General features: G+C 49.3%; 1 protein-coding gene across 27 annotated transcripts in view; it reads right to left on the bottom strand.

The window, feature by feature from the left end:
* MED12L (mediator complex subunit 12L) overlaps nucleotides 1-11,955 on the bottom strand; it is a 364,359-nt gene extending 352,404 nt beyond the window's left edge. For all 27 annotated transcript variants that reach the window (XR_014076860.1, XR_014076861.1, XR_014076862.1 and 24 more), the window contains exons 1-2: nucleotides 11,712-11,955; nucleotides 10,597-10,822 (exon numbers count right to left, since the gene is read on the bottom strand). Coding sequence is in view for 22 of the 27 variants with exons in the window: in XM_081570462.1 (XP_081426588.1) it covers nucleotides 10,597-10,695 (99 nt within the window). In the remaining 5 variants the exon portion in view is untranslated. The remainder of the gene's footprint in view (nucleotides 1-10,596; nucleotides 10,823-11,711) is intronic.
* Nucleotides 11,956-14,168: the final 2,213 nt, after the last annotated feature.

The following is a 14,168-nucleotide window of genomic DNA, read 5'->3' as shown; positions in this document are numbered from 1 at the left end:
AGTGGCACAGTGGTAAAAAGTCAGCCTGCCAATGCAGGAGACACAAGAGATGTGGATTCAGTCCTTGGGTGGGGAAGACCCCCTGAAGAAGGAAATGGCAACCCACTCCAGTATTCTTGCCTGGGAAATCCCATGGACAGAGGAGCCTGGCAGGCTATACAGTCCATAGGGTCGCATAGAGTTGGATATAACTTAGCAACTGAACAATAAACCCATTCTCAAAAGATAGCAATTATCTACATGTAGGTGATAATTCTTCCAGATTATGTAGACATGCATGCATATTTTTAAAGTAGAAGTCATTTTATTGTGTAACATAAGACATTTTTTTTTAATGTAAATTTTCCAAAACAGAAAAATAGGATAGTATAATGAACTCCCTTGTCGCCACCATCCAACTCCAGAAATCATCTAAAGATGATGAAAAGTCCAAGTATTTCCATGTTCCCTTCTCAGACTGGAATGTGTAGGAGGTAGGCACCTCCCTCCACACTCCCCCTGGACTTCTCCCCTCACCTGGCTTTCCCAGATCAGACCTGAGGTCAGCCCTTCTCCAGGCTAAGTCCACCAGCTCCTCTCATCACTGCTCAGGGAACACTGGGAAAGGAAACCTTTGATCATGTTCACTCTCCTTACGGATCCCTCCACCTGCTCTAATTCCTGCCTAGTCTGTCAAGAAGTCTCACAATTGGGGTTCAGAACCTCATTAAAAGAGCACTGCAGAACAAGCATTGGGTTGTCCAAAAAGTTTGTTTGGGTTTTTTCTACAACATCTATGGGAAAGTCCCACACAAACTTCTTGGCCAACCCAATACATCACAATTCTTTAGAATTTCCACTTACTCCATTCTGGTGCCTCTGTTTTGTTTTCACCTGGGCAGACACAGAGCCAGGAGAGGCACTGTTAACCGACTCAACTAAAATCCTAGGGCTCCGTTTATCCTCAACTTCTCCCATTTAGGGCTCACTCAAGGCACCTGGCCTTCCAGACCTCACTTCTTGGTCTTCCATCTTCCTAAGGAATCACATTTTATAGCTACAGGTGCCAGCCTAAGTGAAATATCCACCAGGCTGAAGAATGGTGGCTGCTCACCAAATGAACATCCTTACATAAATTCCCAAAAAGCCTAGTTGAAAGCCCAGGCCCATGATCAAACATAAAATTCTGTAGCCTCCAATATGTTCAAAGAACATGCTCATGGAACAAAGCAAGAACTGAAGCACTGAGTAGCTTAGCCAAATGCACACAAAAGGGAGCTGTGAATATCTCAAGCCCAAGGCATGGAATTCTAGTCTGCCATAAACCATGTACAGCTGATGGAAAACAAGCCTATGCTGGGAACCATGAGTATTAGAACAGAACTTCAGGGGGGGAAAGCAGCTAAATGCATTTGCACTATACTAACACTTTGAATTCTTAAAGAGATGGGAATACCAGACCACCTGACCTGCCTCTTGAAAAACTTGTATGCAGGTCAGGAAGCAACAGTTAGAACTGGACATGGAACAACAGACTGGTTCCAAATAGGAAAAGGAGTAAGTCAAGGCTGTATATCGTCACCCTGCTTATTTAACTTATATGCAGAGTACATCATGAGAAACACTGGGATGGAGGAAGCACAAGCTGGAATCAAGATTGCAGGGAGAAATATCAATAACCTCAGATATGCAGACGACACCACCCTTATGGTAGAAAGTGAAGAACTAAAAAGCCTCTTGATGAAAGTGAAAGAGGAGGGTGAAAAAATTGGCTTAAAGCTCAACATTCAGAAAACTAAGATCATGGCATCTGGTCCCATCACTTCATGGGAAATAGATGGGGAAACAGTGGACACAGTGAGAGACTTTATTTTTGGGGGCTCCAAAATCACTGCAGATGGTGACTGCAGCCATGAAATTAAAAGATGCTTACTCCTTGGAAGGAAAGTTATGACCAACCTAGACAGCATATTAAAAAGCAGAGACATTACTTTGCCAACAAAGGTCTGTCTAGTCAAGGCTATGGTTTTTCCAGTAGTCATGTATGGATGGGAGAGTTGGACTGTGAAGAAAGCTGAGTGCCGAAGAATTGATGCTTTTGAACTGTGGTGTTGGAGAATACCCTTGAGAGTCCCTTGGACTGCAAGGAGATCCAACCAGTCCATCCTTAAGGAGATCAGTCCTGGGTGTTCATTGGAAGGACTGATGTTGAAGCTGAAACTCCAATACTTTGGCCACCTCATGCGAAGAGCTGACTCATTGGAAAAGACCCTGATGCCGAGAAGGATTGAGGGCAGGAGGAGAAGGGGACGACAGAGGATGAGATGGCTGGATGGGATCACCGACTCGATAGACATGGGTTTGGGTGGACTCAGGGAGTTGGTGGTGGACAGGGAGGCCTCGCGTGCTGCGGTTCATGGGTTTGGGTGGACTCAGGGAGTTGGTGATGGACAGGGAAGCCTCGCGTGCTGCGGTTCATGGGGTTGCAAAGAGTCAGACACGACTGAGCGACTGAACTGAACTGAACACTTTGAATGGCATGTTTATCTAAAGATTCCAACACATCAAATAGCGGGGAGCAGGTAGGATTAAGGGGGAGTTTGGCTTATAACAGTCTCTACAAGTAAAGACACAAACTAAAGCAGTGGCTTTCAAAACTTCAGTATGTTTAGGAATCACCTAGAAAGCATGTTTAAAATGCAAATTCCTCAACCTCCTTCCCAGAAATTCTGACTCAGCAGGTCTAGAGTGGAGGCAGGGCATTATGGCAGCATTTTTAAGGAGCATCTTTGACAATGCTCCTGCAGGTGATGGCAGCCCCTGAGAATGACAACCTTTGAGTTCCTTTGCCATGAAATTTGGGAGGCAACATTCCTATGAGCAGCAGGAAAATCTGACCCAGTGTTTCTTACATTGGTTCTGGCCTAAGGGTCTCAGGCCAGAATCTCCACATAAGTTAAATATAGACGTCCCTCCCAAACACTGGTATTGGGGGAGGTAAATGATGGGGCCCTGGCAGTGGTGGTTTACGTCGCTAAGTCGTGTTCAACACCTCTGACCCCATGAACTATATAGCCCACCAGGCTCCTCTGTCCATGGAATTTCCCAGGCAAGAATACTGGAGTGGATTGCCATTTCCTTCTCCATCACGGGCCCTGGGGCCAGTCAATTCATCTCAGGGGGAAGTTTTCTAACCATCTCTGCCTTTTATTCCCCCGGGGAACTGGTCAACCTGTTTCTCATCCAGAACAACTTCATCAACATCCTCCCTCTCAAAGATCGTTGAGAACCAAATTTTCCCTCTCCTCCCCTCCACCTCCCCAGCTGAGGCTAAAATAGGCATTTAATGTTTTAAGGGTTTTAGATGCTAACAAGAAAACAGGCGTTACCAAAATAAAAAGCATTGGGACAGTCAAGTTATAAATACTCACAATTGCTCATTAAGAGTTCTTTCTGCATTTTATTCATTTCCTCGAGAACTATGTACTGAGCACCTAGTCTCATCCCAACTGTGAACACCACTGACAAGCCCCTGCTCCCAAGCAGCGGACATCCTAGTGTGGAAGGAAGACAAGGGAGAGGATACGGACCCTAATGGAATTTCAGACAGTGACAAGCACTACAAAATGTACTAACAGGGGCTTCCCTGGTGGCTCAGTGGAAAAGGATCCACCTGCCAATGCAGGAGACATGAGTTCAATCCCTGGTCCACAACCACAGAGCCTGTGCGCGCCAACTCCCGAAGCCCAAGCACCCTAGAGCCCGTGCTTCACAACAGCAGACCCCACAGCAATGAGAAGCCTGTGCACCGCAACTAGAGTATCCACCACTCACCACTCACCGCAACTAGAGAAAAGCCTGTGCAGCAACAAAGACCCAGAACAGCCAAAAATAAAAATAATTATTTAAAAAAAAAAAAAATTAACACAAAACAATGAACTAACAAGGATGAGAGAAGGTGGGTCACAGGAAGGCCTCCTTGCCCAGGACTCTCTATAAGTAAATGACAAGAGACATGACCGCAGGAGCAACGAGGGACAAGAACCCAGACACAGGGAGCTGGGCCTGTGAGGAGAGAGGTGGTCTCACCACACAGCCTGGAGGAAGCTAAGCAAGTCACAAAGGAGCCGCCCTCCAAGAGCAGAGCCCTGTGCATGTTATTCTAAGGACAAGGAAGCCCTGGGATCATTTAATGAGGAAAGGGTCATACTAACAGTAGCTGACCTGTACTGAGAGCCGTCTGTGTGCGGGGCACTGGTCAAATCTTAGGAACAGGTGAGAATCCCATTCCACAGGTCAGATCTGAGCCAAACAGGCAGTAAATGATGGAGCCAGGAGGCAGAGTCAGGGGGTCAAACTAAAGGCAGTGGTTGTGGAGGTGAGCAAGGACAGATTAGTAGGGCCTTGAAGGCCTAACTTGGCAAGGAGTTTGAGTTTTGTTCCAAGTGTGATGGAACAATATTGGAGGGGGCTAAGACATCTCATTCCCTTAGAGTTAAGGGAGGGGACGCCTTCTGGGGAAAGCCTACCATGCCTTGGATGAGCTGTGAGACTAAACTACTGCAACCTCAGCCACATATATTGACAGATATCTAATCATGCCCTGCCTGCAATGGAAAAAGCTCTCCAGCTCCTGCAGAACTGGATGCCACCTTCTCTCTAGGTCAGCGCCTCAAAGTGGAGCCCTGGACCAGCAGCTCAATCACCTTGATCTTGTTAGCAATGTAAATGAGGTGGAGCCCCCTCTCAGCACTACTCAATCTGAAAAACCCAGCCATCTGTTTTTAACAAGCCCCACAGGTGTGTTGAGTTTGACACGTTATCCCCACGCAGCCATTCCCACCCCACCCCTTCCCAAACCTCACTCCACTTGTCCCTGGGCAGCCCCTGTCCCTGCACACCAGGCTGTCCTCCGCCAGGACCCTGCTGCTGGGCTTCTATGGCTCCTGATGCCTAGAAATCTCACTGTTGCCCCAACCTGTTTTTCTAACTAATTTGATTTCCTAAAAACATTTACTACTATTCAGTTGTTTAGGCTATTTCAAATCCTGAAAGATGATGCTGTGAAAGTGCTGCACTCAATATGCCAGCAAATCTGGAAAACTCAGCAATGGCCACAGGACTGGAAAAGGTCAGTTTTCATTTCAATCCCAAAGAAAGGCAATGCCAAAGAATACTCGAACTACCACACAATTGCACTCATCTCACACGCTAGTAAAGTAATGCTCAAAATTCTCCAAGCCAGGCTTCAGCAATACGTGAACCGTGAACTTCCAGATGTTCAAACTGGGTTTAGAAAAGACAGAGGAACCAGAGATCAAATTGCCAACATTCGCTGGATCATCGAAAAAGCAAGAGAGTTCCAGAAAAACATCTATTTCTGCTTTGACTATGCCAAAGCCTTTGACTGTGTGGATCACAATAAACTGTGGAAAATTCTGAAAGAGATGGGAATACCAGACCATCTGACCTGCCTCTTGAGAAACCTGTATGCAGGTCAGGAAGCAACAGTTAGAACTGGACATGGAACAACAGACTGGTTCCCAAATAGGAAAAGGAGTACGTCAAGGCTGTATATCGTCACCCTGCTTATTTAACTTATATGCAGAGTACATCATGAGAAACGCTGGGGTGGAGGAAGCACAAGCTGGAATCAGGATTGCCGGGAGAAATATCAATAACCTCAGATATGAGGATGACACCACCCTTATGGCAGAAAGTGAAGAAGAACTAAAGATTCTCTTGATGAAGGTGAAAGAGGAGGGTGAAAAAGTTGGCTTAAAGCTCAACATTCAGAAAACTAAGATCATGGCATCTGGTCCCATCACTTCATGGCAAATAGATGGGGAAATAGTGGAAACAGTGTCAGACTTTATTTTGGGGGGCTCCAAAATCACTGCAGATGGTGATTGCAGCCATGAAATTAAAAGACGCTTACTCCTTGGAAGGAAGGTTATGACCAACCTAGATAGCATATTTAAAAGCAGAGACGTTACTTTGCCAACAAAGGTCCATCTAGTCAAGGCTATGGTTTTTCCAGTGGTCATGTATGGATGTGAGAGTTGGATGGCAAAGCAAGTTGAATGCCGAAGAATTGATGCTTTTGAACTGTGGTGTTGGAGAAGACTCTTGAGAGTCCCCTGGACTGTAAGGAGATCCAACCAGTCCATCCTAAAGGAGATCAGTCCTGGGTATTCATTGGAAGGACTGATTTTGAAGCTGAAACTCCAATACTTTGGCCACGTCATGCGAAGAGTTGACTCATTGGAAAAGACCCTAATGCTGGGAAGGATTGGGGGCAGGAGGAGAAGGGGACGACAGAGGATGAGATGGCTGGATGGGATCACCGACTCAATGGACATGGGTTTGGGTAGACTCCGGGAGTTGGTGATGGACAGGGAGGCCTGGCGTGCTACGATTCATGGAGTCACAAAGAGTTGGACACGACTGAGCGACTGAACTGAACCGAACCCCAGAAGTAAAAACTCCTCTTCCTTCATAATTCTACAGTTTCACTCTTTCAGCCTTGTAGCCTCCAAAGTAGATGGCAAGGAGGCTACCTTAACCGAGACTTTCCCTAACACCCCACCCCTCAGTTACCAGATTTCTCTTCATTCATTTTCACTTCATGCCTACGTTCCTACAAGTACCTATGCCCTGGGCATCCTAGGAACTAACTGCAGGAGGTGCCAGGTACTTTGGTGATTCCTAAATGACTCTCATCCCTGCCCTGGAGAAACTGATCCGCCCAATGGGGGCAGAGGGCAACATGTAAATAAATACATAATTACAAATTATATACTTATACTAGACAGGCCTCTGAGGAGGTTGCTGGGCTGAGACCTGAATGATGAAGAAGCAGGCCAACAGGAGTTTAGAACTACAAACATTTGGGTGTTGAAACCATGACTTACTCTGGTCTCCGTGTTTTATGTTTATTATCCATATAATCTTCCAACAGTCCTACAGAGAAGGAAGTATTCTCACTCCCAATCTGCAAGAGGGGACACTGAGGCACGGAGAGCATAAGGAAGTATATGTGAACAGCAGAGCCAAGATTCAAACCCAAGCACACTGGCTCCAAAGCTTACCCTCCTAACCACCGGCTTGAGCGAGAAGAGCGAGGTGGAATGGTGCAGTGAGGGTGGAAAGGCAGATGGGATCCAGGTGGCATGTGTAGGAGCCCTGGGGCAGAGAAGAGTCAGCCTGAAGCAGAAAAGAAGTCAAGCATATTGGTGAAACTGGAGAGCGGCAGGTGGACTGGAAATATACTTGGGAAATGGACTGGACAAGATGGGCGGGATGGTATATCATGGAGTGTAAGAGAGGCGGGGGAGCAATCAAGGAGCCCTTGCAGTTTTCTAAGGCCCTGTTTTCCAGGCTTGAGGACAGAGGATAAAGTATTGTAACACAAGATATACTCAAGTCCTGTGGAGCACTGAGGCACAGCAAGCTCTCAAATGAATAGACTCAATGGATCCAGCAAGTTAAAGCTTCCAGTCCCCACCCCACCCTCCCCCCCACCCCGCCCCACAGTTCTCTGTAGGAGGTCTTCAGGCAGGGTTCCATCCTGTACCCTGGGAACTAGTTTCCAGAACACTATCAGCACAGGTTAATAACAATAAAAGCTGCAGTTACAGAAAAAAGAATACCAGGAGGAGGGTTTCTCCTCACAAAAAATGTAATAGGTTTAGAACCAGAGTGCTTAAAATTTTCTGAACAGCACAACTATACTAATTTACAAATGAGGAGTTATACAGCTTGCCCCAGGCCACACAAATGACAAGAGGTTGAGCCAGAATCCAAATCCGGGTCTGCCTATATTGGAAGCTCACACTTCCATTAAAATCAGCATTTCCCACAATCTGGGGCAAGTCTCTCTGATGGACTATACCAATGGTTTCCGCTGAACTTTTTAAAGTTTTAATATTTATGGTCTTGTTTCAGGACAAATAATCATATGTAATATCAAATAAATAAAAATTTTAAATGAGATATAGACATGATTTCAAATGAATTTTTATATATCACATCAAATCCATGACGACTTGTGAATTACTGGTTAGGAAACAGAAGATGTTTCCTAAAAGGAAAAGAAAAAATTAGAAGTACAGGTGATGGAGGGAGAAGAGAGAACTCTTGAGGCAACGCATAAATAACCGAAGCTTGTGAAACACTGCTCACCACAGCCCCGCCCCAGAACAGCCAAGCACCTGTTCCATATTGTATTCAAATTTGGCTACAGCCCCACATAACTCTGACTCTACTCCAGAGAGATAAAATGTTGGTTGCCTCCGGGGAAAGGGAATAACATTAGAACAACACAATTCAGCATAAATCATCCTTAACACAGTATTGGTCTTGACAGAAGACACCGTTTTCCTGGTCCAACTCCTCTACTTAACCCTTAACCACACACCTTAAAGTCAGGTAAACTCTCCTGGGCCTCACTTTGTCAAAAGGTTCTAAAAAGTGAGCTCTCAGGTCACTTCCAGTTTTAGAGTTCCATGAACTGTCATGAGACCCTAAAATCCAAAAGTAATTTTTTTCCAGAATCAGAGAGGCCCCAATCCTGAATGAGTGTCGACCTGAGGAATAAATGTTATATAGTCCCACAAGGCATCCCAGATCCCCATTCCTTAACAAGGAAACAAGGGGAGGAAGGATGTGTTTGTGTGTGTTCAATTGCTCAGTTACTTCCCACTCTTTGCGACCCTATGGACTGTAGCCCGCCAGGCTCCTGTCCATGGGGGATTTTCCAGGCAAGAATACTGGAGTGGGTTGCCATTTCCTCCTCCAGGAGATCTTCCCAACCCAGGGATCGAAACTGCATCTCTCTCTTACATCTCCTGCACTGGCAAGCAGGTTCTTTACCACTGCACCATCTGAGAAGCCTCTTAACTGGGGAGATGCTACCAATTATGCTGCCCTCTGGTAAGATGTGATGAGGCATTACTTACATGATAATGAAAATCAGCCAGTGTCCCTGACCTCCAGCAAAACTTTAATAATCCTCTGCCACAAATGTTCAAGTTATTAACTTCCTTTACACCCAGTTGTTAGTGTTTGTTATTTCATCTGTAACAGTGAACTTTATTCTGGGTAGGAGTAGCAGGGAGAGATGGGTGGGGAGAAATTTGCAAAATCTCATCCAACTCTGGTCCTCCAGTTAAGCCTCCACTGAGAACCACCTGTCAAACGTTCCCAGCTTCTATCTGAATTACTCTGAATAACATGCTAAACCTCTAAAAGGAGTTGCCACTCCTTATCCTTGTGAAACATTATCAACAGAACAGTTTAACCAGAACAAGCATTCTTCCTCTATTATTGAAACAGATACATTTATCAGAAGGGAAGTCTTAAGGACCCTCCTCGGTTTCTTTACAAAGCCCTTTCTGTGATATTCAGTTGTCACTCGTGTCCAACTCTTTGCCACCCCAGGGGCGGCAGTATGCCAGGCTTCCCTATCCATCACCAACTCCTAGAGCTTGCTCAAACTCATGTCCCTCGAGTGGGTGATGCCATCCAACCATCTCATCCTCTGTGGTCCCCTTCTCCAGAGGATGGGAGCTATTATGATATTAGTGGCCCTGTAAACTTTTAATAGAAGCTTTTTAGGTTCCCAGAAAGAGAAGTTCTGAAATGTGCTCACTTCATGTTTAGCTGAAGAAAACAGAGGATGGGTGGGCTGCAGCTGGCAAACTCAAAGCACAGCTGGGTAGCAGGTGATCTTAAAAAAGAAAACAAAAAGGCAAATCCCTGGGCAAACTGTGTAGCCAGGGGTGATCATTATAACTGGAGAGTTGTTACATAATTACTTGCTAACTACTGACAAACATATATATGACTACAAAATGCCATGGTTACTCTGGCCACTGAGGCTAGTTCAAGAGTGAAGGTTTCTATTAATTAATTTCACTCAAACAAGCAACCTGGGGACCCATTCCCTTCCAAGGTAACTTGACAGCATTTACATATACAAAACAGCCTCCAGCAATTAAGCCAATCGCCTCTGGGGAAGAAAATCAGTGTTTCCCTGTTAAATTGACTTTTAAAGGGAAGAGGGGAGACAAAAGTACTTTCAAACAGCTAAATATTCATCACCTGGACAAAACCGATTTCCACTCCGAAGTGGAAAATTTGAACAGAAAAGGTCTTCCCCAATCCACCCCACCCCCGTCCCTGCTCAGCTGGCGCAAAACCCAAGACCTGTGTCGGAGGCACTGCATTCCAACATTTTTCAAAAAGTTTACGAGGATTTACCGAAGCGGCGGGGAGACAAATAAGGCAGGCAGAGGCGGGGGAGAGGGAGCAAGAAGGTTTCCGCAAGGAAGAACCGGGTGAAGCGCCCAGCTGCGCCGCGCAAGGCCCAATAACCGGGAAGCGACCCGGCACCCGGAGAGAGAGCGCCCCAGAGGAACGCCGGGCCTGACAGCTGCTCGGTCTCCGCCCCCAGGGGTCCCCCCAGCACTTCCCCCCCGGTCCGGCCCCCGCCGCCAGTCCCTCTCTGCCGACCCTTCCCCCGCAGCGCCGGCGATGCCCACTGGGCCAACTTGGCCCTGGGTCAGCGCTGCGGAGCGCAGCCCCGGTTGCCGGGGAGGCCGCCGGCGCCCTTACCTCCTTCTGTTTGGGGTCCTGCGGGTAGACATCTGGCGGCCCGAGCCGGGGGCGTTTCAGCGGTCTCTGCTCATAGCTGAGAAGCCCGAAGGCGGCCATGATCTCTCATGTTAACCGGCGAAATGAATGAGAGTTGGAGCTGGAGCAGCCGCCTCTGAGCACCAGGGAGCAGCACTTTGCAGACAGACTCTCTCTCCCCCTCCTTGCTCGCTCACTCGCTGTGGCGCTGCAGGCAGGAATAAAGCAGGTTGGATGCAGCCGCTGCCCGGCACGCAGACACGCACTGATGGGGGCAGCCTTCGGCGGGCACCCTGCTGCGCTGGAGCCCCCGGGACGCACCGCCGCCCGAGAGGCTGGAGGTCCGCCCGGGTCCTCCGCGGCGCCGGCCTCCCTTTCCACCTGCCCCCCCCGCACTCCGCCACCCTGTCCCCAGGGGGGAGGAGCAGCTGATGGGAACGTGTGACTTTTTTCACCAATGGACCCAAACCCACCCCTGCCTGGCGCAGGGTGGGGGTGGGGGAGGGGCACAGAGGAGGGGGTAAAAAAAAAAAAAACTTTTCTTGGCGCCCCAGGCGGGTGGCTCAAGTGCTCACCCTAGGCGAGGGTGGCCCGCCTAACCCGAGGAGAGGCAGAGGAGCAGCCCGCCCCCGCCCCCTCTTCTAAGACAGGGACCCTTCCCCCTCTCGCCACGCGCCCCTCAGACCCCGCCACCTGGGCGCGGACCCGGCTGGGAAGGAGGGAGACTGGCCTGGAGGGGGGTTGGGGAGGGACAGGGATGCGGACTGTGGGGAAGCAGCCAGTGCCTCCTAGACGCCCGGCGGGCTCCGGTGGCGCATCCGCGGCTCCGGTGCCCTCGGCCGCTCCGGGCAGGCGCCGAACAGCGCTGCTGGCGGTCGCGGCGGCTGGAGGGGGCCGTGCTCACGGTGGCTCGGGGCCGACTTAACCCTTTGCTTCCCTTCCAGGGGCTGAGGAAGGAAGGGGGCGCGAAGAGGGTTGGCAGCGAGCGCCGACGGGAGCCGCGAGCCCGCGGGCGTCTCGGACTCCTCCAGCCTGCCGCCCCCCACCTTCACCCCGACCGCAGCTCCTCCCCCCAGCCTCCGCCACCGCCAGTTTACCTGTTGGTCCCCGGTTAGTGGGCAGGGGCTGCCGGCAGCGGCGGCACTTCGGCGGCCGCAGCCTCCATGATTCGGGTCGGGATGGGGGGCGGCGGGGGGGGAGGGGGTGTGGACTGGATTTAAGCTGGTTTGTAAGGTATCAGTCTCGCCCGGGCGAGCCCCGGGGACGCCGCGAAGTTTGCCACTGTCTGGAGGCGGCGGACGACGCCGGCTCGCCGCCGCCGGCGTTCTCGCCCCCACGGCCGAGAAGCGCGAGCTTCCGAGTTGGCGGACGGCGGCGCGGCGGCCACACTGAGCATGCCCAGCTCGGCTGCCGGACCGCGGAGGAGTTGGCTGCGAGCGCGCTCCGATCCGCCTCTCCGGGTTTTCGCAGCCGCAGAGCGTGCAGCCCGCGGGCCCCGGCGCCGGGGCTGGCCCTGAGGTGAATCTGGGCGAGGGAGGGGGCGCCCCCAGGACCCCTCTCCCGGCCGCGAGCTGGGCCGTCCGCCTCGACCTCTGTTAAGGTCGCTGTCCCCGTGGCCTGGGCCGGAAACCTCACCTGCGCCGGGCGTGTGGAGTGGGGCGGGGGGATCCTCCAGGGGAGACCTTGGTCATCCAATCCGCCCGCGCTCCCCGCTCGCTCTGGGGCGTGGGCACCCAGATGCAGGGCCACCTGCCGTGAGCCCTGCGAGACTACAGCCGCGGAGGCGGGCCCGGTCTGTCCCCAAGGGGCCCAGCAGGAGGCGCGCCCGAGAGGATGCGCCCGCGCTTGGCCAAGAATGATGGCTGCCATTTATGGAGTCCTCGCTTCGTATCAGGATCTTGACAGTAAAGGTCTGTGGTCCTTTAAAAAAAAAAGAAAAAACTTACAAGGTTTTACTGTACCCCTTTTATAGATAGAGAAATCGAGTCACATTAGGAAGGCCTGGTGACTTGCTCAAAGCCGCGAAGCGAACTGATCGCAAGTTTCAGATCTATTGCCAACAACTTGGAATTGGGAGGAATGGGTTCCTGAACTGCTCTTGCCTGATGAGGTCAGGTTCCTCCCACCTTGAGCAATTCTCAAGACTCCTATTCCATTCTCTATAAGATGGTGCGAGCCGAATCTAACCCCAAAGCCTGTGCATAGTGCCAGGCACATTGTATGTGCTCAGGAGATGTTGGTTAAACCTGATTACTCAAATCTGGTGACTTGAAGCAAAGGTGGTGGTATAGGCGTGGGGGCAGAGGGAGGGGATGAATATAAGCCACTGGGGATAGGAAACTAGTTCTTAACTCTTGACTCGGACCTGTTAGCACTTCCTGAGGCAGCTGAGGCCAATTCAGGCCAGTAGTTTCCGGATTCTTGACTCAATCTGAGCAAGTACTTTTAGAGAACAGTTCCACCAAGAAGCGTTTCCCGACCACCGCCTGCACCCTCCCCAAAGGACTTCTCTTCCACTAACACCTTGGGTGTAACTTCAAAGCTGAACTTGCCCTTGGCCTATAGGTATCTGTCAAATCTAGCGTCCTTGCTTGAGAAATAGTTGTCTAACTTTGTTGTGAAAATTGTCAAACAAACCAAAATGCAGCAAAAATAGCGTAATGAACCCCCAAATACTCATCTCCCATCTGTGACAATTAGAAAAGTTTTGCCATTCATGTTTAATCTCTCTTGCCCCCAACACAGTTACATACACTGGAAAGGACAGTGTTGTTCACTGTTGTGACTTGGGTGCACAGCATGGAAACTGGCATGTGGTGGGCACTCAAAAAGATGTTTGTTAGCTGGTGGGATGGATGAGTGAGTGTGGGTGAGTAGGTGTCTGGATAGATAGATCACCAGTGGTATTTTGGATACCTGGTTGGGAGATGTAACCTCAATTCTTCCCTTGAAATACCTAGGCAACAGTCTCCAGCTGGCCTCCACAAAAGAAAAACTTTTGAAGCACTCAAAATCATATCTGACCATAAAGATTTTAAAATCAAAGTGAGTTAATAATGTGTCCCTAGTGTTTGGAGAAAAGAGAAAAGGAGAGTTCTGTTGATTTCCCTTCTTTTTTCCTCCCTTGTTTTGAGACAGTCTGGCATGGATTCTTTGGCCCTTTCAACATTTAAAAAAAGTGAAATAAAAAAAAAAAGTAGCTTCAGTAAGCTGTGATACTTCCTCAAAAATCATCATTTCCCTACACGGACTTCTCATGGATGTTTGGTTCCCTCATCCTGACATTTGCACTTGTCACAATCTGCCACCACCTACCAATCCAATTTTTTCTCCTTAATCCCTCGCCCCAGTTAGCTCTCACTCGTATTTCCAAATATGAAATTCCTGGGCCCCTCACTTTCTGATAGCCACCTAAGGACAGTCCTTAGCGTCGACTCCTATATGAAGCCCACCTTGAACTCTTTTTTTTTTTTTTTAATTATTTATTTTTGGTTGCCCTGGGTCTTTTTGCTGCATGCGAACTTTTCACTAGTTGCAGCGAGGAGGGGCTACTC

The sequence above is a fragment of the Giraffa tippelskirchi genome, chromosome 2, assembly GCF_054371585.1.
Source record: "Giraffa tippelskirchi isolate mGirTip1 chromosome 2, T2T-mGirTip1v1.2.pri, whole genome shotgun sequence".
Taxonomy (NCBI): domain Eukaryota; kingdom Metazoa; phylum Chordata; class Mammalia; order Artiodactyla; family Giraffidae; genus Giraffa; species Giraffa tippelskirchi.
Note: the sequence above shows the minus strand (reverse complement) of the source record. Positions and strands in the feature narration are given on the sequence as shown.